The sequence below is a fragment of the Theobroma cacao genome, chromosome 1, assembly GCF_053813885.1.
Source record: "Theobroma cacao isolate CCN51 chromosome 1, ASM5381388v1, whole genome shotgun sequence".
Lineage (NCBI taxonomy): Eukaryota > Viridiplantae > Streptophyta > Magnoliopsida > Malvales > Malvaceae > Theobroma > Theobroma cacao.
Window position 1 is genome coordinate 3,204,512 of NC_142639.1, and position 27,967 is coordinate 3,232,478.

The 27,967-nt window shown below is 36.7% G+C and overlaps 5 protein-coding genes across 13 annotated transcripts; 2 read left to right on the forward strand and 3 right to left on the reverse strand.

Moving 5' to 3' along the window:
* Positions 1-1,276: 1,276 nt before the first annotated feature.
* LOC18611218 (cytochrome P450 81Q32-like) lies at positions 1,277-3,106 on the reverse strand. The gene is made up of 2 exons (XM_007047357.3): positions 2,216-3,106; positions 1,277-1,963 (listed from the first exon to the last, which is right to left on the reverse strand). Exons 1-2 carry the CDS (start codon positions 3,104-3,106, stop codon positions 1,343-1,345), a joined length of 1,512 nt encoding a protein of 503 aa, XP_007047419.3. The 3' UTR covers positions 1,277-1,342.
* Positions 3,107-3,954: 848 nt separating this feature from the next.
* LOC18611219 (cytochrome P450 81Q32-like) lies at positions 3,955-9,529 on the reverse strand. Of its 6 annotated transcripts, none has more exons than XM_088805468.1 (4): positions 8,606-9,529; positions 7,919-8,518; positions 4,636-4,703; positions 3,955-4,512 (listed from the first exon to the last, which is right to left on the reverse strand). In XM_088805468.1, exons 1-4 carry the CDS (start codon positions 9,482-9,484, stop codon positions 4,425-4,427), a joined length of 1,635 nt encoding a protein of 544 aa, XP_088661594.1. In that variant the 5' UTR covers positions 9,485-9,529; the 3' UTR covers positions 3,955-4,424. The 6 variants fall into 6 exon arrangements, with proteins under 6 accessions (XP_088661594.1, XP_088661601.1, XP_088661595.1 ...); XM_088805469.1 differs by having other exon boundaries at positions 4,425-4,558; XM_088805475.1 differs by lacking the exon at positions 4,636-4,703 and having other exon boundaries at positions 8,606-9,528.
* A 442-nt stretch (positions 9,530-9,971) lies between these two features.
* On the forward strand, positions 9,972-18,070 carry HOS15 (WD-40 repeat family protein). Of its 4 annotated transcripts, none has more exons than XM_018127481.2 (15): positions 9,972-10,069; positions 10,149-10,235; positions 10,952-11,097; positions 11,250-11,697; positions 11,884-11,990; positions 12,078-12,124; positions 12,812-12,962; positions 14,258-14,321; positions 14,665-14,823; positions 14,906-15,027; positions 15,890-15,964; positions 16,207-16,260; positions 16,363-16,436; positions 17,236-17,310; positions 17,527-18,070. In XM_018127481.2, the coding sequence occupies exons 2-15, from the start codon at positions 10,175-10,177 to the stop codon at positions 17,744-17,746; spliced, it is 1,803 nt and encodes a 600-aa protein (XP_017982970.2). In that variant the 5' UTR covers positions 9,972-10,069; positions 10,149-10,174; the 3' UTR covers positions 17,747-18,070. The 4 variants fall into 4 exon arrangements, with proteins under 4 accessions (XP_017982970.2, XP_017982975.2, XP_088661588.1 ...); XM_018127486.2 differs by adding an exon at positions 10,584-10,706 and having other exon boundaries at positions 10,009-10,235; XM_088805462.1 differs by having other exon boundaries at positions 10,009-10,235.
* A 359-nt stretch (positions 18,071-18,429) lies between these two features.
* On the reverse strand, positions 18,430-20,668 carry LOC18611221 (Tetratricopeptide repeat (TPR)-like superfamily protein). Its single transcript, XM_018127475.2, has one exon. It carries the CDS (start codon positions 20,372-20,374, stop codon positions 18,473-18,475), a length of 1,902 nt encoding a protein of 633 aa, XP_017982964.2. The 5' UTR covers positions 20,375-20,668; the 3' UTR covers positions 18,430-18,472.
* Positions 20,669-25,764: 5,096 nt separating this feature from the next.
* LOC18611223 (zinc finger protein 7-like) lies at positions 25,765-26,707 on the forward strand. The gene has a single exon (XM_007047363.3). It carries the CDS (start codon positions 26,002-26,004, stop codon positions 26,584-26,586), a length of 585 nt encoding a protein of 194 aa, XP_007047425.1. The 5' UTR covers positions 25,765-26,001; the 3' UTR covers positions 26,587-26,707.
* The last annotated feature ends 1,260 nt before the right edge of the window (positions 26,708-27,967 follow it).

The window sequence follows — 27,967 nt, forward strand, 5'->3', positions numbered from 1 at the left end:
TATATAAAATTAATCAAAAACGAATTGAAATGATGTTTTATTTATTTAATCAAGGCTTTCTTTTTTTAATTCGTTTGTGCTTTTACTGGATGACTTTGGCCGATATCACTTCTAGTATACTGTCGTTAAAACCATAGGATCTTTTTTTTTTTTCCACGCTGCTGGTCAGATTCTTCTTGCTTGATTTGTATACTCCATTAATTTTTTCTTGTCAATAAATTAATGTTTAATGTTTGGGCAAGAGAAAAGATGACATCTTGATCAGTCTAAGAAAAATACTAAAACGACAATATGAAAAATACTAAAACGACAATATGAAGAATGAAAAAAAAAAAAAAGAAAATGGAAGAAGGATGGAGGTCGGATCTGCACGATTTAAGTAAAGCCCAAAACAACGTTGGACCATCCGATTTGGGCAAAACCCACTTAAAGAATACGTGCTAATCTATTTTTATTTTGTCTATTTAATTTTAATTTATTTCCATATTTAAATTTATAAAATCATTTAAAAATAATAATTAAATAGTAATAAAATGATAAAATTAGAATTCTTATTTGAATAAATTGAATAATTAAAAGTAGATGCACTTAAAAAATCACTTAAAATGGAATTTTAAGAAAGTTGTAAGTGACAATTCTTTTAAAATTTTCTTAAGTGCAAATAATTATAGGTCCTACTAAAATTGTTGTAGGGAATGGTTATTTTCACAAGATAGATTAATTTTAAGTAATTATACAATAAAATCTAAGAAAAATATGATAAAATATAAAAATAATAAAAATAACTTACTAAATTAAATGATAAAAATCACGAAATAAAAAGTATTTTCTATAGTGATTCATACGATTAAACTAGGTGCCCCTTGCTCATCAAAGAAAATAAATTAACTAGACAACCTACTTTGAGAAATTGATTCAAAATCAACTAAAATTTTTAATTTCCGTACCTAATCCCTTTTTTTTTATCATTCCCAAACTCCAAATTAATTATCTACCATAATTCCAGAAATGGACAAAAGGAAAAATAGCTTGTAAATATATATATATATATATATATATATCTTAATTTAGTGAATTATATATCCGTTTTGGTTGAGAAAATAAATCATTTGTCTAACCTAAAAAGGTTTCTCATAACATTTACACCTTACATTATAAAAAAAAAAGAACAATTATTAATTTTTGTATGACACAAAGAAAAATTAGTACCCAACACTCCTAATTTGGTAAACAAGACACCAAAAATATAGTAAAAAAAAAAAAGAACAATCCAATCTAATTAACTTCAACAAGCTGCTTATTAATTATATGACATGAGTGAAAAAAACAAGAACAATCCAATCTAATTAACTTCAACAAGCTGCTTATTAATTATATGACGTCTTTTACACATGGCTTCCAGTGGTTCAACTTTTGGCATGGTGAGACCTGTTCCTTCGGTCATGTCAATTTCCTTGTCACTCACCTTCTCCCATTCGAAGCATTGGATCAATGATCCCAAGGCCACACCAACCACACGATGGGCTAGTCCCATGCCAGGGCAAGCTCTTCTTCCCAACCCAAATGGCATTAGTTTATTATGAGTCGTACCTTCTCTACCTTCAAATCTCTCAGGCTTAAAACTTGTTGAATCTTCCCATAACTCTGGGTCCCTTTGAATAGCCCATGCATTTACGAATACCATAGTTTCAGGTGGTAGATCATATCCCCCTACAGTACAATAATCCGATGCCAGATGCGGAACTAGCAGGGGAGCTGCTGGATACAATCGCAAGGTCTCAGAAATGATGTTCTGTAAGTAATGTAATTTGGACAAATCTGTTTCTTCTACCCACTGTTCTTGGCCAATTTGAGCGTCTAATTCAGCTCTAGCTTTTTCTAAAATGCGAGGATGGTTAAGTAAATTTGACATTGCCCACTCCAATGTTACCGCTGTTGTATCTGTGCCAGCAAGTAGCATGACCTGCACAAGCACAACAAAATGTATAGACTAAAATATAAGTTAAAAAATAATGCCTAAGGAAATCCAAAGTACCTAGAATTTGCTGTTTAAAAACCCCCCATTCAAGAATATAAAAAAAATCCGGCAATTAAAAACAATTTTTACAAACAATTTGTTGATTATTAAATCCAGTGAGTTAGAGATGAATTATTCTTTTGAACTCAAAAACTGCAATTTTTGAAAAGAAGAAAGCAAGGGATGGATTTAACTGACCAGTACGAGACCCTTGATGATTTCATCCGTGTAGTATTCAGGCTGTGACTTTTGCAGAGTGAGCAAATGGCTAATCATTGTGTTCTTTAGCTCCAAATTACCTTTATTTCTTCTATGCTCATCAATCAAACCTTGTGTAAATGCGTCTGCATTTTTAGCTACTAACTTGACTTTTTTTATGTAACCGTTATAGTCGACCCAACTCAGCAATGGCAAGAAATCTCCAGGATATGACGAAACTGCCAATTCAAAAAGCTCCTCTATCATCGCCCTGAACCCTCTTGCTTCTTCACTTCCTCTCACCTCATCACCGTAATACCGCTTCCCTGCAACTATTCTCATGATAATATTAAATGTCAGCTCCGCGAACAAGGTTTTCAGCTCTACCTTGGCAAAACCATTGACCGAAACACGGTATAATCTACGGATTAAACTATTGATTTCATCTCTCCGAATGCTTGAAGACATGCTCAAGTTATTCGATGACAAGATTTCAAGCGTAGCTAGGCGACGAAGGTTGCGCCAGTGATCACCGTACGAAGCTAACGCGAGGATGGTGTAGTTGTAGCCTACATACTTTCCCATGATCAAACGAGGACGGTTTGCTAAGGTGATATCGTTTTTGTTGAAGCATTCTTCGACGGCAGACGGTGATGTTATTACAACCGCGAGGCGAGAACCGAAGCGGAGAGAGAAGATCGGACCATGTTTTTGTGAGAGAGTGAAGAGTGTTCGGTGGAGTGGTTCTTTGAGGAGATGGAGATGGCCAAGAATAGGAAGAGCAAAAGGGCTCGGTGGAAGATTTTTGTGTTTCCTTGCTTGTAGCAAGAACCTGATAGCAACAAGGAGAAACAGAACGGAAGCCAATGAACAGAGTAAAGTTTGTTCCATGCTTGGATGATGATGCAAGACTGAAAATGGGAATTTTTGTATAAAGGAGATACGGCGTGGTGTTGAAGAAATTGCTTGGATGAAAAACATCGAGGTTTTTTTTTTTTTTCTTAAGTGCTACAACTTGCTTGTTTTGAGGGGTTCCTCTGGAAGGCCACATTTAATTTCATTTTCTCTGTATGGACGTAAATTATGAAGGACTATAAGCGGATGGTGGGGGTCCGTCGGTTTCTCAGTTATTAGCATATAGTTTTAAATGGACAATTTTGTTGCAGTTGCCCAAAATAAATAACAACAATTTGTTGTAATTTTCTCAGCAACACATATTTGCTCAAGTCATATATCATTAGAACATTCAATATTTCATTGAATGTGATGGACGAAGGAATTATACTCAACCAATTCACAAGGCAGAAAACAATCAGGGACTAACAGCCCTGCTTATCAAGATAGCACCGAGCTCTTTGTTTGAGACGCCTGGTACAGAAAGCATTCTTTTTACTCGAACTCGATGACACCCCTAATCTAACGTCTCCCGGAAGCCTCCTCTCTGTCAAACTCCCTTTCTCACTCCTCTGTCCCTCTATTCTGCAGTCGCCTGCCGTCTTGCTCACCGGAAACGGCAGCCTCCCACCTTTTTTTTCCATCCTTTTTTCTATTTCTTCCCACTTCTATTTCTTTATTGCGGTATCTTTCATGAATTTGCACTTTTTTCTAAAAATTTGAGATATTGAGGCAGAGTTGGGTTTCTGCATAATGTTTCAGGAATGATTTTTTCTTTTTGAAAAGTGGATTTTATTAATTATATAACCGATATGTTATTGTTAGTTGAATGTTAGAGACTCCCATTGACATGGAGATCTGCTTAGCAAAAAGGAACGGTACAATACACGGGCACTGCTCACAAAAAATTAGCAGAAATCCCGCCAAACATTCAGTCCACAAAAACAAGACTGAATCGAAAACTGCCTCAACGCAAAAACTGACAGGGAGAAATGAAACGCTTCAACCTAAGATTATACCCTAAGCTAAGCATCTGGAAACTAACAAAACAAAACCAAAGGCATCAAAACAATGAGTTCCGGAACAAAGGCAAGGAACTCTAATCCCTTAAAAGATTTTGGTCACTGAGAGGAATTCCAGAGCAGCAACGGAAAAGATCATTGCACTTTGACAAACCGAACCGCTAGAACATCAACGATCCGTCAGCTCAACACAAGCACCAAGTCATGGCTGCATCATCCTTCAGCTCCACCACTACGAAGTCGCAGCCGCAAAGACCCCAACAGAATCCCCCAACCCAATCATCAAGCAGCCTTTAGACACCAGAAGCACACAACAACCCATTTGCCGTTCCCTCCTTCTCTAAAAATGAACATCCACCCTCATGCTCAAGCCAGCGCAACCTATCCCCAAAAAGATTGATTAGGCTTTTTGCAGTTTTGCTTGTAGCTGCCAATGTAAGGAGAGAAAGATTGTTAACAAGAAGCTGAACTTGGAGGATGGAGACTTCACCACCATTTTCTTACCGAGTGTGAGGTGGGTGGTGACTTGGTGACCACTGACCAGCCAATAATTCCATCCACCAATTTTCAGACTGAAAGCAAAAATGCAATTATGAAATAAAATGATTACACGGTTTTTTTATTTTTGAAAGGTGAATTTATTGAGCCACTGCAGCCCACAAATGCCATAACAAGTCTAAGGTTGTCAGCGACTCTCCATGGCATATCATGGAGACTGCTCCGGCTAAGGAGAATCAGTACAACGGGCAAAAGAAACTGCACAGAAACAATCGGCGGCAACCAGAGAAATGAGAGTCAATACAGAGAACAAGCACACATTGCCTTAAAAACAGAGTGGCAAGAGAGCACAAAAGTCTTTAGCCCTCCAATTCCAGCCAAATAGCCTCTTAGTTTCCATGGGGATTTTTCTGGATCCTGTGTCCATTTAACTGCATTGTTTGAATCACTCTCAATCACAAGGTCATGTGAGCTCGCCCACTAAGAAGCACCAAATAACTTAAAAGCCTTCTTAATAGCAAGAATTTCCACTCTATTAGCACCATTGCCCCTTACTGCTTTAGAGAACATCATTTTGATCATCCCAACCTCATCTTTTAATACTCCTCCGAAAGCTGTCAACCCTAAATCCACTCAGGCAACCCCATCAACATTGAATTTTAAAGTTCCAGGGGCCTCCACTCAACCTGCCGTGTATTGGTCCTTCCTTTGGGCATATTTCTTATTACTAGATTGCTTCGTAGAACATCCTCAAAATGATTGTAATTCTGTGGTCATTTGGCTTGCGCCCACCATGCCACTTTGGACTTAACCAGATCCAGACATTGTTCCCCGTCTCACACCTTGCCTTGAAAGATGACCTCATTTCTCATTAACCAAACAGTCCAAATCATGACAAGAAAGCAAGCCTCCAAACATTTATGTCACCCACTCTAATAAGACCATTCCAATTAAGAAAGAAGTCAATGCGCTTTGATAGCCCCGCATATTGGACTCCCCAAAGACTTCCCAACCCTATCCAAATCTTCCAACTTTCAAAACATTCAAAAAAGAAGTGATCAACAATCTCCAAATTCTCTCTTCATAAGACACATAAAGCAGGCTCGGTTCTCTAGAGGCCTCTCTTTGCTAACTCGGCTCGGACCACAACTCTACCTCTCAGAACTCTCTATCAAAAGACCTCAACTTTGAACAGGGCAACTCCCTTCCATACCATCCTCCAATGCTCACTAGCAACCCTAGTCTTTTCCATGATCGTTCTGCAAAAAGAGCTTACCAGGTACTGTCCACTAAGAGTCATTTTGCAAATCATCTTATTTTCATACCCATCCTCCACTAAGTGATTTCTAATGAACCCGTGCAATTCCTCCCATTGTTCAATCTCCCAACCGAATAAAGGTCTCCTCAACCCAATCTTCCATTGCCATAACCCCTCCTCCCAATCCCCACACTCTTTAATGGATCCTGATTTTTTAACTGCTAGAGCGAAAATCCTAGGGAAAGCTTCTCTTAGAACCACGTCTTCGATCCATTTCTCTGTCCAGAAAGCAATGTTATCTCTATCTCCTAACAATACTCCAAAACCCTCTCTAGCAACCTCTCCCTCTGCTCTTACCTGATTAAGGGTGCCGACTATGTTTCTCCAATCTAAAGATTGTCTACTCCTTCTGTTAGGGTTAGGGAACAGGTCTCCATTATTCCCTCCCTCCTTTTCAACCAGAATTCTCCTCCACAGATGATTTCTTCTGTTTCCAAATCTTCATATCCATTTGTTCAACATGTCTCGATTTTTCAGCCCTAAATTCACCCACCCCAACCCTCCTAGCTCTGTGGGTGTGCAGATAGAATCCCAGTCAACAAATGGATCCGCCTCTCTTCCATAGATCCACCCCATAGGAACCTCCTTTGGATTTTATCCAATTCTTGTCTGACTTCGGCTGGCAGTTTAAACAAAGTCATATAAAAAATAGGTAAACTAGCAAGGACAAATTTGATAAGTGTTATTCATCCCCCCATTGATAGCAGTACACCCTTCCAACCTGTTAGTCTATTCTCAAACTTCTCCATTACAGGTCTCCACATCTCTTTAGATACATGAATACTTGTTTATTGATAAATTCAGATGCTGATACCATACATGAATATGATTGTGACACAGTGGTATGTGATTAAGACAATACAACCAGTTGATCACAACATATGCCTTACGAGAATAAGCATCTTTCTTCTCCAATGAAGAAACAAGTACTATCTTTAAATTTCTTATTGGTCTTCATATTTGATGATATACATAGACAATTCGCTCCAGCAGGGTTCACAATTTTTAAAAGTTCCATTTAGAGTAGTGCATGGCAGAGCTAAGATACTAGTATTCATAAAAATATTCACACGGGAGGAATGGGCAATATCCAAATATTCATAAAAATGATATAAAACACAGATTTTTAATATAAGATTAACATTTTTAGCAGACCTTTTGAATTTGACCTAATTTGCAAAGATCAGAATGTAGGAATGTAAGAACCTAATCTTCACTTGGCCAGAAAAGTTTGTGCCCCAAAAAAAAATTAAGTAGCTGAGCAAGTTAATTTGTAAATGCAATTGGTGTTGTTTTCATTTTTCAATATTGAATCCTAAATTCCTTATTATCAGATATATGTCCAATATTTCAATTTTTTTTCATTGAAACTGAAAGAAACAGGATGCTCAGGTTAGTCTTTAGCACTGAGCAGAAGACTCTCCTAAGCCTGTCTCCTTCAAAATCTGTACAATTCAATCAGGTATCTCACCAAAAGAAGACCACTCATCACCGCCTGATCTCCCAAAACAGGAGCTCTAGAGGTGGTAACAAAACACATTCAATTTCCTCAGTACACATAACCATCCCCTGATCAAAACACAAAAACCTCCCCTGCAGAGCAAAACCTAGAACAGGACATAAAAATTCATCTTTTTATCCTTGTGTGAGTTTTCTTTTTCTTTTAATCCTAACAATATATTATAGTTTGAGATATATATCAAGTTCAATCTTGAGTTAACTTTCACTTATTTTGTTTGTTAATCTCTACAAATCCAACTTAATATATTGATCAGCTGAGAAAAGTTTATTTCTTAGATGTAGTCACCAGAGCTAAAATAATAATGTAACTGTTGCATTGAGTAAAAGTTATATATTATGCAAGTGTAATTTCATGAAAAAGCAGCATTTGACGTCTAAACAAGATAGGAATTATGAAATACCAAACTGTTTTGCAATATAAAACTCTTTTAAGCTTGCTCAAAAAAGAACCTTGTCGAGGATGGGGCGTGCTTTGCACATCGCCTCTAATGGCTCAACTTTAGGCATGGTGACTCCTTTACCTTCAGTCATGTCCACTTTCTCATCACCTACCCTTTCCCATTCGAAGCATTGGATCAATGACCCCAAAGCTAGGTTGACCATGCGGTGAGCCATGCTTGCCCCAGGACAAGCCCTCCTTCCCATACCAAAAGGCATGAACTTGTGACCATCTTTAACTTCAATATTGTCAAACCTTTCGGGCTTGAAACTTGTTGGATCATCCCACAATCGAGGGTCTCTATGTATAGCCCATGCATTGATCAATACTATGGTGTCGCGGGGTACATTGTATCCGCCTATGGTACACTCATCGGATGTTCTATGAGGCACCAGGAGTGGGGCGGCCGGGTATAATCGAAGGGTTTCAGACATGATGTTTTGAAGGTAAGGTAGCTTAGCAATATCTGGTTCATCAATCAACCTTTCTTGACCAATTTGAGAATCTAGTTCCGCCTTGGCTTTCTTCAACACATTTGGGTGATTGAGTAAATTTGACATTGCCCATTCTAATGCGACTGCAGATGTGTCAGTTCCCGCATGAAGCATAACCTGTCATAGCAATCTCAACATGTTAAGTTCAAGATGAGACAGTGTTCTTCTTGATGCTATTAAATAAACAGAGAAAATTTGACTTACAAATACAAGCCCTTTGATAATTGCATCAGTGTAGTACTCAGGCTCTAATTCTTGTAAGGAAAGGAGATGATCGATCATTGTATTTCCTCCTTTTCCATTTCGAAGCTCATCAATTAACCCTTGCAGGAACCCGTCCATCCTGTCAGCAAGCCTCATCAATTTCTTCTCATAATTACCAACCCATTTCAATATTGGCAGATAATTTCCTGGATTCCCTGCTCCACCATTTTCAAGTACCTCTGCTACAAGGTCCCTAAAGTCCTTTGCCTCACTATCATCAGTCACATCTTCACTATAATATCTCTTCCCCGCAATCATTCTCATGAGATTATTAAATGTCAAGTCTGCAAACATTGATTTAAGCTCTACCTTGGCAAAAGCTTCATGGGAATTACGAGATAGTTTCAACAATAATCTTTTCACTTCATCTTTTCTAACACCGTGAAACATTTTAAGGCGATTTGATGAGAAGATCTCAATGGTACTAATACGACGGAGGTTACGCCAGTGGTCCCCGTACGGTGCGCTTATAACAGTGGTATGGTTGTAGCCTAGGTACTTACTCACAAGCAAGTTTGGGCGGTTCGCCAGCACGATGTCATTTCTGGTGAAGCATTCCTCGACAGCTGAGGGTGATGAGACGACAACAGCAAGGCGCGACCCAAGCTGAAGGGAGAAGACTGGGCCAAGTTTGTGTGAAAGCTTGAGAAACGCACGGTGAATAGGGGGCTTTAGGAGGTGAAGATGGCCAATGATTGGAAGAGAAGGTGGACTGGGTGGTAAGTTTTTGTGGCGAGTTTTTGATTGAAACAAGAACTTGAAAGCAAGAAAAATGAGTATAAGGGAAAGAGATGAGTAAATCATTGTGGTTTCTCCCATTTTTGGTATCCTAGCTCTGTAGCAATAATGTAGAGGAATCTTGAGACTGTCCATTTAAATGTTGTGAACAGGGTATTGTCCACGAAATAATGGAACCGATTTGACTTGTCTTTGGTATTTTGTGGTCATATTTGGCTCCCTATTAAAGATAATTTTCTGCTTTTCCATCAAATTTCCATGGTTTTACTTCAGGGTAGCTTTCTTTAGAAAATTCTTGCGGATGTGGTTTTTGCTTGTTGACTTGTCCACTACGGATCACATTGGGCTAGTTTTGTTATGCCTGAGCCCACTAACATCTACAGCCCAAATTTACTGAAACTGGCTAGTTAAACTGGTCCTGTCTTATGCAAAATCATTCAGCCCAAATCCTTTCGGGCCTAAACAGATATACAGTGACCATCCAGATAGGATGTTATTGCCACGCGGCGTAAACCCAATGGTGGAGTAGGCCCAGCCCCAATAAAAAAGGTTTTGACAAAGCAAAGCAAAAAAAATCTTGAAAATGAAATAACAGCTGGAAATTCGGCTCTCTCTTATCTCGACTGTCTCTAAAGCCTCTCGGATTCTGCAAAATAGAATAAAAAGGTTTCTAAGACTTCTCCTTGCATTCTATTTCTCTTGGCTTTGCTCCCTCACCTAATGGTAGTCTGAGCTTCTATTGCAGCCGTGGGATTAGGCGACTTCGTAAGTATGACCTCCATCACCTCCGTCGAATTGAATTACCTTGTCTTCCGTTACCTTCAAGAGTCAGGTCAGTTGAAACTTTCATTTAATTTCTAAACTCACTCTTCAGGCTTCTCTATTTCCGAAACTCTTCTGTTTTTCTTTCTGTTTCGTTCTAATTCTATATCCAGTCGATTTTTTTTGCTGTATTTGCAATTAGTGTCTGGGAAATGTTATCAGTTATTTTTATTGCTCGTTTAATGTAAAAGAAAAGAAACGAGAAAAAAACTGGTTTAATTGGAGTTGTAAACTGTAATTTTGGGATTAATTTCTGGCGTTATAATGGGTAAATTGTGGCTCTAGATCCGTGACAATGGATGGTTGGTATTGGCTATTATTCTCGTTAGGGTTTTGAATCTCATATTTTTATTATCAGCGTAGTGGAATTCTGCCGGCTAGGACACTGGATACCTCTATATGAGAATACCTATATGAACTCTCATTTTCGGAATTATTAGTTTGTATAATCATTGCACTGATGGAAACAGGCATCTTCCAGGTAACATTTTGGATAGTCATAGTATCGAATTGAAAATTTACGTGCATCACTCAGATTTTGTTCACTAATAGGAATAAGAAACGTTTTTAGGTTATTTTAATTTGTGCATATTGTTTACTTGTTATATATGGGAAAATAGGGGGAGGATTTCTTGGTTCTACATTATTGTTTTTCAAGCTTCAAATGAATGGTTCTTATAAATAATGTACAATGGATCTCATCTTCTGCTTATTAAATCCCTGCAGGTTTTACGCATTCGGCATTTACTTTAGGATACGAGGCAGGCATTAATAAGTGTACTATTGATGGGAATTTGATTCCGCCTGGGGCTCTTATTACATTTGTTCAAAAAGGACTTCAGTACCTGGAGATGGAAGCCAACTTGAGTAATGTTAGCATACTTATTCTTATTATTAGTTTTATTATTTTTATCATTTTTTTTTTTGGGGGGGGGGGGGGGGGGGGGGGGGGGGTAGGGGTGGGTGGGTGGGTGGGTGGGTGGGCTAAGAGTCTATGTTGATCGTGCTGTGTTTGAGTTTGCAGAATGATGTAGAAATGGATGAAGATTTCTCATTCTTACAACCTTTGGATATAATAACAAAGGATGTAAATCAATTGCGGCAAATGATAAAAGAGAAAAGGAAGAGTGTCCAAAAGGATAGAGAGAAAGAGAAAGATAAAGATAAAGAGTTTGACCGGGAACATGAAGGAGAGCGTGGACGAGTAAGAGAGAAAGAAAGACATGAGAGGGAGAAGGAACGTGAAAAGGAAAGGGAGAAGGATCGTGAAAAGGAAAGGGAGAAGGAACATGAAAAGGAAAGGGAGAAGGAACATGCAAAGGAAAGGGAGAAGGAATGCGAAAAGGAAAGGGAGAAGGTTGAAAGGGATAAGGAGCGAGAAAAGCAACCGGAGGAACTTGCTGATAGGGATATGGTTATGGATCAAGAAGACAAGGATGTTGTCAAGAATGAAGAAAATGGAACGTCTGTAGGTAAGTCAACTCCTTTGTTATAAGTCTTCCTGATTTGGTATCAGTTTCTTTCTGTTAGCCTTGACATTTCTTTAATTGAATATTTGACAATTCACATGAATTTTTTCTTTATATAGAATTGTAAAATAGCTCTCTTAACCAGTTGCTGGTTGTTCATTTATATTTATATTGCATTGTTGCATTTAGTAGGACCAGAACCTATGGATATTGCTACTACCTCAGCCCCTGCTTCTCAAGAGGCTTGTGAAATTCCTAATTCTGATGTGACAATTTTGGAAGGGCATACTTCTGAGGTTTGAGCCTTTTTGAACCTATTTATTCATTATGCTCTCCTCTCTCTCACTCTCTGAAGCAGTCTTTGGTTTGTGTCTTTCTTGCAGGTTTGTGCTTGTGCATGGAGTCCAACTGGTTCACTTCTTGCATCAGGGTTAGTATTTTTCTGTGATAAAATGTTTCTTATGTTGACGGTTTTGTCTTTTATATGTATTTCTTTCCAATTTCTTTATACATTTCCTGTCATTTGGCATTTTTTATTTTCAGAACTTGCTGATTTCTGTTGCTTCATGAGATGTACCATGTGTGTTAGTTTAATGCGCACTTATAGAAGTTCTCATCATTTGAATGATAAATTCAAGCCTCGGTGGCAGTAAACCATTTCGAACAGTCCTCCTGCTCAGTGAATAAGAGGTCTGTAAAAAAAAAGTGCAATTTGTGGACTCTCTGAAGTTGTGTGGCTGTAGGATCTCTGACCATGTGTATTGGTGTTTGTACTGTTGTTGGAATGGAGAGTTGAAGTTCTCCTTGTCTAGCAGGGATGCTTATTTACACTGTTGATGACATTAATTGAGATCCTTCAAAAAATAAAATAAAATAAAAACTGAGATCTTGCTGCTCTATGCTAAGAGTTCCTCCATGCATGACTCTGTTCTTCTTGTTGTTTTTTGTTGATTGACATGTCATCTTAGTATTCTTTTGATAAGTTTGTAGCTTTGGGTTTTCATCACAGTTGTTGCTGTCATGGTAGTGGAGTGTCACTTATTAGTGTATGCATTCACAAAGGTGTTTTTTTTTTTGTGATAGCCCTTGCAGTAACTCTCATTGCCTCAATTTCTAGGTCTGGAGATTCAACAGCTCGTATTTGGACAATAGCTGATGGGCTTTGCAAATCTGGTACACAAAACAGTCCATTAAATGTTCTGGTGCTGAAGCATGTAAAAGGAAGAACAAATGAGAAGAGCAAAGACGTGACAACACTCGACTGGAATGTGAGCTCTGTTACTGTGTGGGCTTAAGTTGCCTACAAATTTTTGGTACCTTTTAGTACAGATCCCCTACTGCATTTAACACTCTGTCTTCTCACTCCTTTAACTTGATGTAATGGTTTGCAATTCTATATAACATGCTTTGTTATAGGTGCTAATATTATGCAGGAGAATTAATCAGATTGACTGGTAATAAAAGAATGAGTAGAGATATCATGTAGAAGAAGCAACAAAGAATAAACTATAGTATCTTGTTTACCAAATTTTCAAATGTAGGAAGATTTTCAAGGAAGTTAGGAAGTGCTGAAATGAAGCCAGTAGGCCTTGGTAATGAGGGTTCCGTTTGGTCAATGGAAAATAACTTGCTGAAGGAAAATATTTTCTGTGTAAAACATTTTATTGGAAAATCTAATATTTTCTGTTGTTTGGATAAACTACCGAAAATATTCTCTATTGTTTAGATCGTCTTATAGAATATAATTTCTATCATGACCCATCTTCAAAAATTTTTTCATCTTCAATAATTTTCTACTATGATATCATAAAAAATTAGCATTCATCAATTATACATGACATACAAAAGATTTTTTCAATGTTAAAAATATTATATATAAATAATATTTAACCTTTTTTATTTTTATTTCGCATCATATTGTTATATTGGTTAGTTTGTCAAGTGAATAAATCATAAATTGAAAATTAAAAGCAATGAGAGATTTTCATTTGTGAAAATTTTATTTCCTGTGTTATGTAAATGTTTTTCTTTGATTGATCGTAATTATTTTGTATTATACAAAAGATTATAGTACTTAGTCAAAATAATTATAGGTGATATGATCCTTATGAAATAGTTGAATAAAAATAGTTAATGATGCTTTGTTGAGAAAAAAATAATGAATAAAGTGATGAAAAAAAGAAAAACAATTGAATAGTTAAATAGTGCTTTGTTAGGAAATAATTGAATAAAATAATGATGCTTTATGGGATCGATCTCAAGGTTTATGAGATCATCCCTAGATCTTTTAGTTTGTTTGAGTAGATGGGAAAGTTGATCCATGTTATTGTACCATTCTGTTGTCTAATGGATGTTTGGTTAATAATGGATGCAATTTAATGCTCTAATGTTTTTGCTCTCTTTTTGTGAAAAGCAATCATTGCTGTCTAAAGTGTATACTTTATTGTTCTTTTGAAGTAAGTGAACTTAAATTGGAAATGCTATGAATGACACTTTAGCTGCTTACCTATTTGGTTGTCATTCTTTATAGAAAAAGAATAATTCTTTTGCTAACTGTATTCAGGGTGAGGGGACATCGCTTGCAACAGGTTCATATGATGGCCAAGCAAGAATTTGGACTACGAATGGTAAGCCATAATGGGTTGCTTTCTTTATGCCATTCTATATCTTGTGATTAAAGTTGACAAATTCTATTACGTTAAAGCAGCCTTATTTTCCATTTGTCTTTTGGTGCTCATAATGTCCTTCCTTGATAAAACTATTAGCAGGTTACCCAGTCAATATAAGAGGTTTATTTATGATTTTAACTGAATTTCTTACTTCTTTAGCTATTTATAATTTCATTGTTATATGCTTTTGACTCATTGTGAGAAATCCACGCCTTATCCCCCACCCCCTCCCCTCTTTTCCTCTCTCTCTCTCTCTCTCTCTCTCTCTCTCTTTCTCTCACTCAATTATTTCTTGGTTTAGGTGAACTAAGGACTACTTTGAGTAAACACAAAGGACCAATATTTTCCCTGAAGTGGAACAAAAAGGGTGATTATCTTCTTACAGGAAGCTGTGATAAAACGGCAATTGTGTGGGATGTAAAGGCAGAGGAATGGAAACAGCAGTTTGAGTTTCACACGGGTAGGCCTTGGGCTAAATTTAAAGATTTAGCTTTTAGTTGCATAACTTCTTTCATCCAGAGTTTCCTCATTTTCACCTTTAGGTCCAACCCTTGATGTTGATTGGCGCAACAATGTTTCATTTGCAACAAGCTCCACAGACCATATGATATATGTTTGCAAGATTGGAGAAACCCGCCCTATTAAAACCTTTGCAGGGCATCAGGTTTGTTTCTGGCTTCAATAGTCCAACAATCTCATAATCTTCCTAGGTGATTTTTTTAGTTTTATTCAAAAGAGTGGGTTAACTGTTAGATTCAATCAGGATTCAAAGTGAGCTGGAAATGCCAAACCTCAGCCTCCCTCTTCTATGCTTTAACTAATATACTAATTTTGAATGCAACCCTGTAGGTTTTGGTTGTATGAAATATGTGTTTACTACTGCCTGTAGTGTCTCTCTCAAATTCATCCCCGTTCCACACCCCGCCTTTTTCTTTTCTTCCAATGTACTTTTTTTCTCTAAACTATTGTTACCTGCAGTTGATGAAAGAAAAGATATAATAACAGTTAGGTCTGAGAACAAGGTTTAGTCTGAGCTGAAAATGCCAAACCATAAATATGCTTGAACTGATATACCAGTCTTCAATACATCTCATAGTTGTTGTTATATGAAATGTATGTTTATACTCCCTGAAGTGTCTCCCTTAAATTCATCTTTCCCCACCTTGCCTCCTCTTTCTTTTCTTTCCTTACCTTTTTCTGTTCTAAATTTTGTTATCTGCATCCTGGTAAAGTACAAAGATTTTAAGTTTTTATTCAAGCTTTTCCTGTAAAAGAAACAGTTTCAGGAATAAAAGATATTTTTTGTTTCCATCTTCCTTTATTTTACATTTTTTTTTTTGAGAAACAGTTTAGTAGGAAACTTCTACAACAATGAAACAAAGCCTTATGGCTTCTGTAACTTGCCAGCCATGGGCTTAAATTAGTAACTGAAACAATGCTTTATTTTGGATTTTGATAAGCAAAACGTTTGAATTGAATTGTATCTCTGCTCTTCTATTGACCTATTTGAACTTTGTGCATTTCAGGGTGAAGTAAATTGTGTCAAATGGGATCCTACAGGTTCACTATTGGCCTCTTGCTCTGATGATATTACTGCAAAGGTTTTATGCACTACCTTTTTATTATTAGTTAACACACATCTTTCATTGCATGAAATATACATTTGTGTTTTGATTGCATGTTGTCTGGTTTCTTTTCTTTTTGAAAAATTTTAATTTTAAAACAATATGCCAGCTTTCTGGAATGTTATAGCTTTGTTTCTGTCGGTTTTAAGTCCTTTACGTATTAGTGTTCATTTGTTTACTTATTTTTAGGTTTCAACTAATAGAAATTCTTTGTGCAGATATGGTGTATGAAGCAGGATAAGTATGTACATGATCTGAGGGAGCATTCTAAGGTACTTTTGAGCCTTTAATTTTTTCAATATATCTGTCTGTGGACATGCCTGGGTGCATTTATTTGTAATTTTTGGGACAAAGATTGAATAACTTTTCTGCAGGAGATATATGCCATCAGATGGAGTCCTACGGGGCCTGGGACAAACAATCCTAACCAGCAGTTAATTCTTGCAAGGTAAAAATGAGGTGTTGACAGAACCAATATACTTACCTATTTTTGCTAGTGTCATTATATTTCACGTCTGCCAAGGGAAATTGTTTTATCTTATGTTTCCTGCATCACAATTTGTGTACACATCATTCTTATGTTTATTATTTAATCTAACATTTAAAGCCAGCTGATTGACCAACTTGACTTAGTAGTCTCAAATAGCAAAACCACTATCTTTACATATAATTTTTCAAGTTTGAACTTGATTGAGGCTATGGATAAACATGTAATTGTCCATTCATCTCTTCCTCTGAATGTTTTGTCTCCATTATGCTTCTGTAGTCTCTCCTTCTGTCTCTCTCTCTCTCTCTCTCTCTCTCTCTCCCTCTCCAGAACATATTTGTGGATAATAATTTTTAATTTATATATCACACATTGTGTGTATTTATATATCAAATACTGGCTGTTGATTGAGGATGTAACTGCTCGATTGATCACAAATTAGGATGCAGTGGTTTGAGGATTAGACAAAGTTAAAAGAAGTCTAGCTATTTAACAGAGATGAAACAATAGGGCTGTTGCAGTAATATCCAACTTACCCTGAAGGGGAAAAGGGAGAAAAAAGAGAAGGATAACCTGCAGCTGATACATTCTATATTCACTCTTCTTCTTCTGCTTTAGGTGTGAAAGTAAATCCGTTGGTATTTCGAAGGCACTCTTTTATTTCAAAGGAATCCATGTAGAGTGTAGACTACTTTACAAGGGCTGCTAGAATCTCCATTAAAGATTTCCTTAACATTCTCTTACTCTTTTTTCTATGTAGTGCATCATTTGACTCCACAGTGAAGCTGTGGGATGTGGAGTTAGGGAAACTTCTCTACAGTTTGAATGGACACAGGTACCATACCTCAAATTGGCTCTTCTTTATTTATTTCTTCTATTTAAATGATGATGGCAGTAGAATCATTTTTTAATTATATATTATAAGCTTAGTAAACTCTTGTTGATGGTGAATGAGCAATTAGCATGATTTAGACTTTTCTTGAAGGTAACAGGAATCGCATTGCCCTTTGTTTTTTTATTTTTCACAAGTTTCTTTTGATTAAACTACCAGGGATCCTGTATATTCGGTTGCATTTAGCCCAAATGGAGAGTATCTGGCCAGTGGGTCTCTTGATAAATCCATGCATGTCTGGTCCTTAAAGGAAGGAAAGATTGTAAAGACATATGCTGGCAATGGGGGTATATTTGAAGTCTGTTGGAACAAGGAAGGTGACAAGATTGCTGCTTGTTTTGCAAACAATACACTATGTGTCCTGGACTTTAGAATGTGACATCCTGGAAAGTTTATCTCCATTTCATGAATTGGAGTTACATGCGCATAAGATGGCATGTTGCATGCTCTTAGACTAGTAAGTAGAGATTTTTTTTTTTGAATGAATAGTGAAAACTGTAACTTGGGTAGGTTTTTACATTTTCGTTGATTAGGTGTTACTAACTAAATTTGGTATTATTGTAAGTTGTAGTTGTCAACTAGGAGTCTGCTTTGGGAGGTAACCAATGATGTATAGAATTGTTTTGCACTCAGTCATTGATCTGTGAGCAGAATGAATCCTCAATCTGTACCCGTTCAAGTGAATCAAATCTCTAGTTACTTAGTGGTGGTGCGTGATTAGACAAACCTCAGGATACCATTTCATGCGCTTGTAGAAGCTGCTCCATGTTATAGTCATTTAGATCATTCATTAAGGTTGGTAATTAAAATTGATGCTGTGCTCGCAGATGCTCGCAGGTGCATTGAATATGATTTATCCTCATTTTGAGGTTGAATTGCATAAAAAAAGGCTTTGTTGCATAAATAGTTAAATATTTTACCAAAACGAGGATCCTTTGGAATTAAGTGCTTCTGATTAAGTCTTCATAGGGATAGACCCCGTGCTTTTGCATTTGATTAATATCGGTTCCATTGCCGGGTGATCTGGTTTGCAACTTGAGCATGCATTCTACAATCACATCCTTGGAACCGAAAAGTGAACAGTGCCATTTGCCCATTTCACGGATCACCAGTAGTCCCCGCAAGAACATGACCCATTTACAAAATGGTGGAAACGGTTCCGATCCCTCATTACAATTTTACGGCCAGTGATTTTAGAGATCAACTTGGTGGCAGCATGGCAATCTGAACACACGCGGAGGTTCTTTACAATCTTGATAGGGGTCCCTGGTTGAGTGCAGATAAGCCCATAAGCAAGAGCGAGCTTCTCGCTGTGAACTTCAAGCGACTGCTCTTTTTGTACATCCCCGATGTCATGTAGTACAATATCTGTTTGTGGGGTGTAACCATGAGCTTTGAGCCAACCATTCATTGCCTCCAACATCGTATATATTTCTTTGCTTTTTGGGTGTTTCAAATCCCCAGCAAGGAACTCGTGCACCTTACTGTTCACTTCAATTGAGCTACAACCAGGCTCCTTTTGTACCCCACTGTCTTTCATCAAGGTCCTTATCCTTGCCACCCCTTCCCAATTCCCTTTTGCAGCATACATGTTGGAAAGAAGAATATAAGTTCCTGAATTAGCAACATTGTGGCCAACAAGAAACTCCACAATTTTCTCTCCCAAATCAATATTACCATGTAATCTACAGGCCCCAAGCAAAGCTCCCCACAAGATGGGATCAGGCTCTATCTTCATGTTCTTCGCAAGCTCATATGCCTCTTCCAATCGACCCGCACGACCAAGAAGATTTACCATACATCCATAATGTTCAATCTTGGGTTCAGTCCCATACTCGTCCTTCATTGCATAGAAAAGACTCCATCCCTCGTTAACCAAACCAGCGTGACCACATGCACCCAAAACACCAATGAATGTAATATCGGTAGGGCGCAATCGAGTCCTGCACATCCCATGAAACAACTCCAATGCCTCTCGGCTAAACCCGTGCAAGGCATACCCTATAATCATCGAATTCCATGCAACAACATCCTTATCAGGAATCCTATCGAACACTAATCTTGCATCCTCCAAGCTCCCACATTTGCTATACATGTCAATCAAAGCAGTAGCAACACGAACATTCACTTGGATATTATTATTATCTATATACGTATGAAGCCATCTGCCTGACTCCAAAGCTCCAAGCTGCGCACAAGCTGAGAGAACAGCTAGAATAGTGATTTCATTTGGCCTAGCTTTCGCTGCCAACATCCGCCTGAAAAGCACCAAAGCTTCATTAGGCATTCCATGTTGAGCATACCCATCAATCATCACATTCCAACAAACCACGTCCTTCTTCACCATTCCATCAAACAGCAATCTTGCTTCCTCAAGCTCCCCATGTTTCGCGTAACAAGTTAGCATCGTGGTCAAAGAAACTAAGCTCTTTTCTAGCATTCTCTCAAACACTAGTCGGGCAGACCCAATGTCACCCCCTCTCGCGTAAACATCAACCAGACCCGTCTTTACATACAAATCTGAATCAAACCCAAGTTTGATAGCTTGAGAATGAAGCATTTTACCATGTTCAAGGGAACAAGATTTCAATATAGATGAGAAGGTAAACTCATTGGGCTGAACACCTTCAAATAACATCCGGGTATAGATAAATAGAGCTTCCTGGGACAGACCATGAAGGGCATGGGCATTAATAATAGAAGTGTAAAAAAAGATGTTGGGATTGAGAGTTCGGTTGAAGAGAGCGAGAGAGTAGTCGAGACGGCCTAGAGAAGAGTAGGAGCGTTGGAGCTTGAAATTTAGGATGGGGTGGTCGTGAAGGCCGCGGCGGAGGAGAGTTGCGTGGATTTGGAGTAGGTGGTGGATGGAGTTGGATTTGTCTAAGAGGAGAGCTAGCTTGTCCGGTGATGGTGGAAAGCTGGAGGTGGTAGTGGTGGATGAGAGAGTGCTACTGTTTATGGGGGGTTGTGGCAGTTGTGGGGTGGTGAAAAGCAGGGTTGAGGACATGCTTGAAGGAAGCAAATTCCCAAAAATTCAGTTGCTCACAAGCTTCTGCTTACCATATTTAAGCATTTTACTATCATAGACTTGCTAGTTGCTTTCGAATTATTCTCAGTAAATTTCATAAGATGGCTATGGAGAAGTATTGTTCACAATCATTTTGGAAAGATCCTACTGTCAATACATTGTTTTTTAACCTTTCTTGCCTTGAAATTTTTTTCCCAAGATATCACAGCATTATCTCTACATGTTAATGCTGAATCTTACTAATACTTCGTCTGAGAGAAAACCAAAATTTTGGTTGAATGGACGTCAATTAAGTATCACTTTTACCTTATCCACATAGACTTGGAAGAAACTTCAGCAATTCGGCCTTTATACAAGCTTACAAACCCCTTGGCAAAGGCACACTAAAATTTTTGTTTGGGTTTATCTTTCTCTTATTTCCTTTTGGGCCCGAAAGCTTGGTGGATTAAAGAACCTTAAGCCCAAATTTGTACCAATACCTTAGACCCATATAATAATTTAGGCTTGCTTCGAATCTGCCCACTAGACCCAAACCATTCCAAATTTCCAACGGCTCTTCTTCTCAAGCACTACTTCTTAGTTCTTCAGAATAATGAAGCCGACTGATTTTTCAATACCATCATAATGCAGCATGTTCAACATCTCAATTCATTTCATTTTCCAATGCCATCATAAAGCCGACTGATTTTTATTCCGTGCAATTAATGTCCGGTCAAGGAGAAATATGCACCAGTTGGTCAGATTCCAAGTTTTCTCAACTTTCAAAGTGACATTCTGCGAAGTTTATTTCATTTCTCCTGTTTGAGGACATCATTGCAAACGAATATCTGGGTTCCATTTTGTTATATGGAGTATGGACACTGTTGCATGATCTGGTCAAGTAATTGAACTGGTTGACTCAAAATGTCATGAGTGGCTAGCTTTGAGGTGTGATACTTCTGCACAAAGGCAAGTGAAGTGCCATAGATTCTTGAGCACATGCTGCTGTTGGAGCCCTTGTGGACAATCTGCACAGCACAACATCAGGCTCTACATATAGTGATTGGTCTCCTCTCCAGAATTTTGCAATACGATAATATGGGACAGTGCTGATCATTAAACCCAATTTCAAGAGTTTGAAGGTTGCAGTCTTTGTTCTTGATGATGTAATATGTCTCATCTCATTTTGCTAGATTGTTGTCATGGAGGTTTTAGAGTATCTGATTAAAATCTCATTCCGGGAACCAGATCCAGCCGCCCACTGGATGCAAAGAATAATGTTGTCATTTTCTTGAACTAGGATTGATGAATGATGAGCATTTGCTCTTCATATTCCCACGCCATCTTTGCCCAAAATAAGCTTCCTTAGAAGATTATTTGGAATACGCCATCTAAGTTTTATATTGCACAAAAAACTCTTTGGGTCTTCTCCCGTTGTGAGATTCATGTGCTTCATGGTTCGTGTTTGGATCAAATCAATTCGGGTAGAATTGTTTTGGATTATCATATTCAAGTAATTTTGAATTCAAATCGTTAAGTCGAGTTGGATTTTGGACAAATTATTTAGATTAAGCCAGATTTAATCAACCATAATTAAATTTTATTTAAAATAACATTTCCATTAACTTATAGTGTACCTCCAATTTTGGTTTTTAATATTATAAAAAAATTCAAAAAAATCATTAAATCGTATAACAAGAAAAAAAATGAATTAAGTGTCATTTATTAATTTAAAATAAGTATATAAAAGAAACTAATAATCTTCTCTCAAAAGAATTATTAATGATTATTTTGTTAATTGATATTTAATTTTTATTTTTATTGCACTAATTATAATTAGCATTCACCATAACTCCAAAAGCTAGAAGTCGTGCTAATTGATTTCTCAAATATTAAAATTTTATTGAAAAGTGAAAAGAAAAATTTATTTTATATTTTAAACATCAATAATATTTAATTCTCTCTAGATACTTCTAAGAATTAAAATTTGTTATACGGAATTTAAATGATACATAATAAAAAAAATTTAAGTGATATGAAAAAAAAAATTAATCTAGTTCTCTTAGAATTGCATTTTAAGTTATTATTTTTAATAACTAACTAATGTCTTCTTAAAATAAAATAAAGTAAAATATTTAAAAGTAATTTGTCACGTTTAATTTTATTAAATTATTGTCAATTAATTTTCTAATTTATGAATTACTTTTTGTTTAAAAAGCAATTATTATTTATTCTAATTATCCAGTTTATTATTTCTTAAGAGTGAAAGAAAAGAAAAAAGAATAAAAAACTATTTATGTTGTATAATTATAGAAATTGAATATGGAAATGAAATTTCATATTTGCCTTTCAAAAAATAAAACAATAAGAGCAGGAAAAAAAATTGACTCTCTTTAACTCATCTTTAAGAAAAAATTATTTTTAAAGGTATATAAAAATGTAATAATTAAAAGAGATTTTAAAAAATAATTTAAAATTATTCAATATTAGTAGACTAATAGCATTGTTATATCTATTATTTTTATTAATTATTCAAGTGATGTCAAGTCAATCTTTCAAATAGTTAAAGTTCAAGTCAATTTGGATTCAAATAATTTTGGATTTAAGTCATTTACGTTTCGAATCATTTCAAATTCAAATTATTTTAAATTGGAATCACTAACTTTTTTTGTAGAATCAAATTAGATCGAATTCAAATTCAAACAAATTTTTTGAGTTCAAATCAATTTTATCAGTTTTGTTCCAAACTTTTTAAATAGGTACTTGGAATAGACTTCGTATAAGTACTTGATTTGATTAATAATCTTAGTATAATATTAATAGTCTCACATATCTCATACAACTATGAATCCCTTTTCCCTTACTGATAATCCAAAACTTTTTCAATAGTAAAACATTACTTGGAAGAAAAGATAGAATTACTAATTAAAACAATTAGTGCATATCATTAACAGGTTACAAAGAATTTAATATGTTAACATCAAAATAAGACAAGCAATATCTTGACATGTCATTCTCAAATATAAGTGTTTAACAATGTGATATCTAATGATTATCTTCATTTCTTCAAGACCCAAAATGCAAATTTAACAACTTTTTATTATTGATAGGATATCTCTGCATCACCCATACTAGCATTTTAAATGCCAAGTTGAGAGGCACTGTCTCTGTTGCCATATGCAATGCGCCTAGTTGGGAGGCATTTGGCTTCTTTTTTTGTTGGCCTTTTTGCTTTCTTTATTTCTTTGGGGGAATCACCACTTCCATGGCATCCTTAATTATTGCTTTGCTTCTATCCTTATCATCAAAATGCTTTAAAAGCTTTGATGCCAAGATAAGACACAGACTGATACATTCATCAGCCAGTTCTGATTCGTACCACGTGCTTCCTTTTGTTCCCATGGTTAGAGAACTACTTCCACATATATACCAGTCTTCAGTAAATTTCAACCTTCATCAGTTCCACTTCCATAACATTCCTTGGTATTGTGTTTTTGGTACAAAAAATGAAAGTATTATGCCCAAATTTCTGGGGTTTCAATACTTTTTTTATTGACTATTTTAGCAGTTGGAAGTAGGAATAGGACTTGGAAGAAAAGTCTGGTTAAAGAGTTGGTCAGATATGAGGTATGGCACTGGCAAAGCAAACTAAAGCTGGGGTATCAGTGATTTAGTATCTCTGTTTGGAGAATGGGCTTATCTGTTTAGCATATCTGAAGTAAAGAGAATTGCCACTATTCTAAAGAATTATTTGTTGTTTATTTCAACTAATTTGGACTGCACACACGAAACTAATTGATAAGACAAGTCTAATGCTCAAAAATCTGACTCAGCATTCCAACACCACAATTATTTTATCTCAAGGAAGCTTCAGCATCAAAGCTGCTTTCATTACACCCTCAATGTGGGGAAACTGAGCCTGTTTTAATTTGATGTTTCTTTGGAACAGAAAGATTCTGAGAATAAGCACAAGTGGTTCCCAATGCACATACACACTGCCCACTACATCAAGACACCCACATAGATCCTCTTGTTTATTAGAAAGATACCAATGGAAAAATTAGACACCCCCACCTCCACTGCCCTGCTTTTTTATCACCATTATTGTCAGTTCCCTTGGGCAGTTGGGCCCTCCAAACCCCCTTAATAATTCTATGTTGTCATAATCATCAAGGATTACCTACTGCCTTCACTGCTTCTATATTTTAAGCAAACTTTAACATCACTAACCTGATTCAAGCATCAGATCATTTATTTTTACATGAAATGGATGACAAGTCTGCTTCATGAAACATATTTTTATATTGATATTTGACAGTCAACTTTTTTTAAAAAAAAAATTCAAGTTTCTTTTAGTAATTCGCAATTAGTTTCTATTTCCATGTTGCCATATCGATCCCTGCCCGTTCAAACCCGACAAAGGCAGGACCATAGAGGATGGAAGTACAGGAGATAAGGGGTTATGGCCCCAAGTATCATTGAATGTTATGACCACCCCTTTCTACCGCCAAAATGATCAGTTTCTGATTCAATAAATACCCAAAAAAACGTGTTGTTTATAGAACTTTCATATGGAAACAGGATCCTTTCTCCTAGTGTCTGCAACCATCTTAACAAAAATTCAACCTGATATAACTAAGCAGACCTACCCTTTGCCCAAAACCAATAAAACATTCCATCTGCATTGTAGATGCAAGGAGTGGGTCCATAACTTGCCAAGTCCTGCAAAAAGAGATTGAAAATTATGGCATAGGGTGAATAGGATATAGAGGAGATGATGTTTGGGACCTTGTTAGACAGATGAGAGTCAATTACTTGTTTACTTATTTAGACTTTGAATTGAAGCAGGACAAGCCACTTTTACCAATTGATTTCAAGTTTGATGCATGTATGCATAACATGGTCAAGTAGCTTAAATTTTTACCCTAATTTTCAGTTATAGTTAATCTGGTCTTTGCAAAACTTGAAGCTTGTCCGTTGTGTTTGAGATAGGATTCTAATTTACTGTGTTAATCAAAGTGTTTTCTTTTCAAAATCACTTTATGAAAGTATTTTCAAAGAGTCCACTAATTCAAACAGGCTTAGTTGTGGGTTGAACTGGTGCTGTCTTTATGCTACACAATCCGACTACATACATATGCAAATATGTTCAGACAAAGACTCGTGGAGACAGAGACCTTAATTACTAGCAATGATTTGATTAATTAATAGCATTGTTGTTAGTTAAGCTTCCTTTATCCAGAGAAAATGAGAGGAAAAGGTTAAGTTCCTGTTATTAATTCATCCAACAAGGAGAATCATGTAGTTGATGCTATAGTAGATGTTAAAAAAGGTGAAAAAGATTAGCATGGAATCCTAAGCTTGACATGGCCAACACTAACAGTTGACATAAGCATTGCCCCCATGAAATGTTCAAAGCATCATCAGATGGGAACTTCCCTGATAAAATGGATCTAAATTAGTGATATCTACTGCCACTTCCCTCCCCATCTGATACCTCACTAACTTTCCATTAAATTCCTCCTTTATCTATTCCTCCTATTGAACCACAGTTCTACAATTTCTTCAAGGTCCTCTGCATTTGAAACTTCCTACAAACCTATATCTGAATTGAGAATCTTCGTGCTATGACTCCTCAGAGGGATGAAGAAATAAATGAGACATCAGTCAACAATCAAGATGCTGAATCGAAAACCGGAGGTGACAACAACGAAAGAGGAGCTGGAGATGATAACTTGAGGGATTGGTTAAGTTTAGGCCTCAACGGAAATGAGTCTGCAACAGCAGGAGAGTGTGATCCTCAATCAAAGCCTGCCAGCAACAAGGTTTTCTCATGCAACTTTTGCATGAGAAAGTTTTATAGTTCTCAGGCCTTGGGTGGCCACCAGAATGCACACAAGAGGGAAAGAGGTGCTGCTAAAAGGTTCCAGTCTCACAAAATGATGATGACAACAATGGGGTTTCCCTTCAATTCTCTTGCGCTTCGATCAATAGGGGTCCAGCCTCATTCTCTCGTACACAAGCCTATCAGAGAAGGGTCTGCAATGGCAGCCAGATTTGGTGATCATTCCAGTCCTGGGCTTGGGATGGCTTGGGCACCCTTTATGCTTGAAGAATCAATGGATTTGATCTGGCCAGGAAGCTTTCGCCTTGATAAATTGCCAAAGCAAGAACCTGATTTGCAAAAGCTTGACTTAAATCTTCGGTTGTAGAAGTGTTATCTAACCGATCTATCTCACTATGAGAATTTTGTTTCTTTTTCCACCCCTTGAAATCAAAAGGCTTTGTTATCTTTCTGTAATATGTTTCATATGCTCATCTTTTGTCTAATAATCATTGCAAATTATGTTGTGCAAACTGCTTCCTACAATTCTACAAATTATAGCTGCCAAACCGATTACTTTTCATTATGAGATCATCTTCATCAATCATGAATAAACAAATTTAAAAAACTTTCGTGATTCAAAGCAGTTTTGATTTCAAATGAATTATGATCCTTTCTACTGTATCCCAATAGTACCACTCTTGTAGAAATTCTGTTGCTGTGTTGACTTTAAACAATGATTAAAAGTAAAAACGAGAGATAATGAAAGCGTTTTTTCACTTTTCACCCTTTACACAAGTTTTAAGCATCAAGGAGAAGTGAAAAGCTCCTATAATGATAAAGAAGTGAAAAGCTTAGTAGGGTTGCCACTTGCCTGCTTTGCATGGGAACCAGTTTTCCTTTTGGTCTGGGCTAAAAGATCAGCTCAAGCAGTTCAAGTACCAATCTAACATTGTACTTTGAGCATGCTTTTGGGCTTTCCTCCAAATCCAAAGTACAAGATCTGATTAACGTCAGTCAATAAGGGAGTGGGCTCTTAAGTCCTAACTTGGCCACATCAAAGTGGTTAAAGACAAATGGTCTCTCGGCTCCTCTAATCCTTGCAATAAAAGCAGACTCAAAGACAAAAACTGGACAAGTGGAATTGCACTGTACAATTGTACTTCAACAGAGTGTTAAGAGGCTGATTTAAAATTTCTCTCCTCCATAAAGCTGACTTCAAAATTTTATTTTCCTTATTGCTAGGTTTTTTTTTTGAAAGGCAATAAAAATTTCATTTCATTTCATTAGTAACTTGTTCATTTGCAAAAGAAGACAAAACAAAATAATTGCCCGTGCAAAAGGAAGGGCAGCATAACCTCCCTAGTCCAATATCCCAAAAGTTCCTACAACTCCCTGTACATGTTCAAGAAACAGAGCAAGAAATATCCCACAGCAGCACAACTATCACCAAAAATCAAGGAAAGGTGCTGCACTTTTACAACAATTCAGATATGCAAAAGGAAAAAAGGACTTGCATCATTCCGATCCTTATAAATTTCAACATTGTAGAAAAATAAAAAATTCAACAGCAACAAAAACATTCAATAACTAACAAAATTCATAAATTATATTTCGAAATGGACAGATTCAGTAGCAACAGTTTCAAGATGAGTACCAATTACCTCAGGCTTAATCCATAGCAAGCCTTGTGATCTGTTGACCCCCTGTCTAGCTTAATTATCGGCTGCTCCGTTTGCAGACCTGGAGATATGTTTGATGCTCCAACA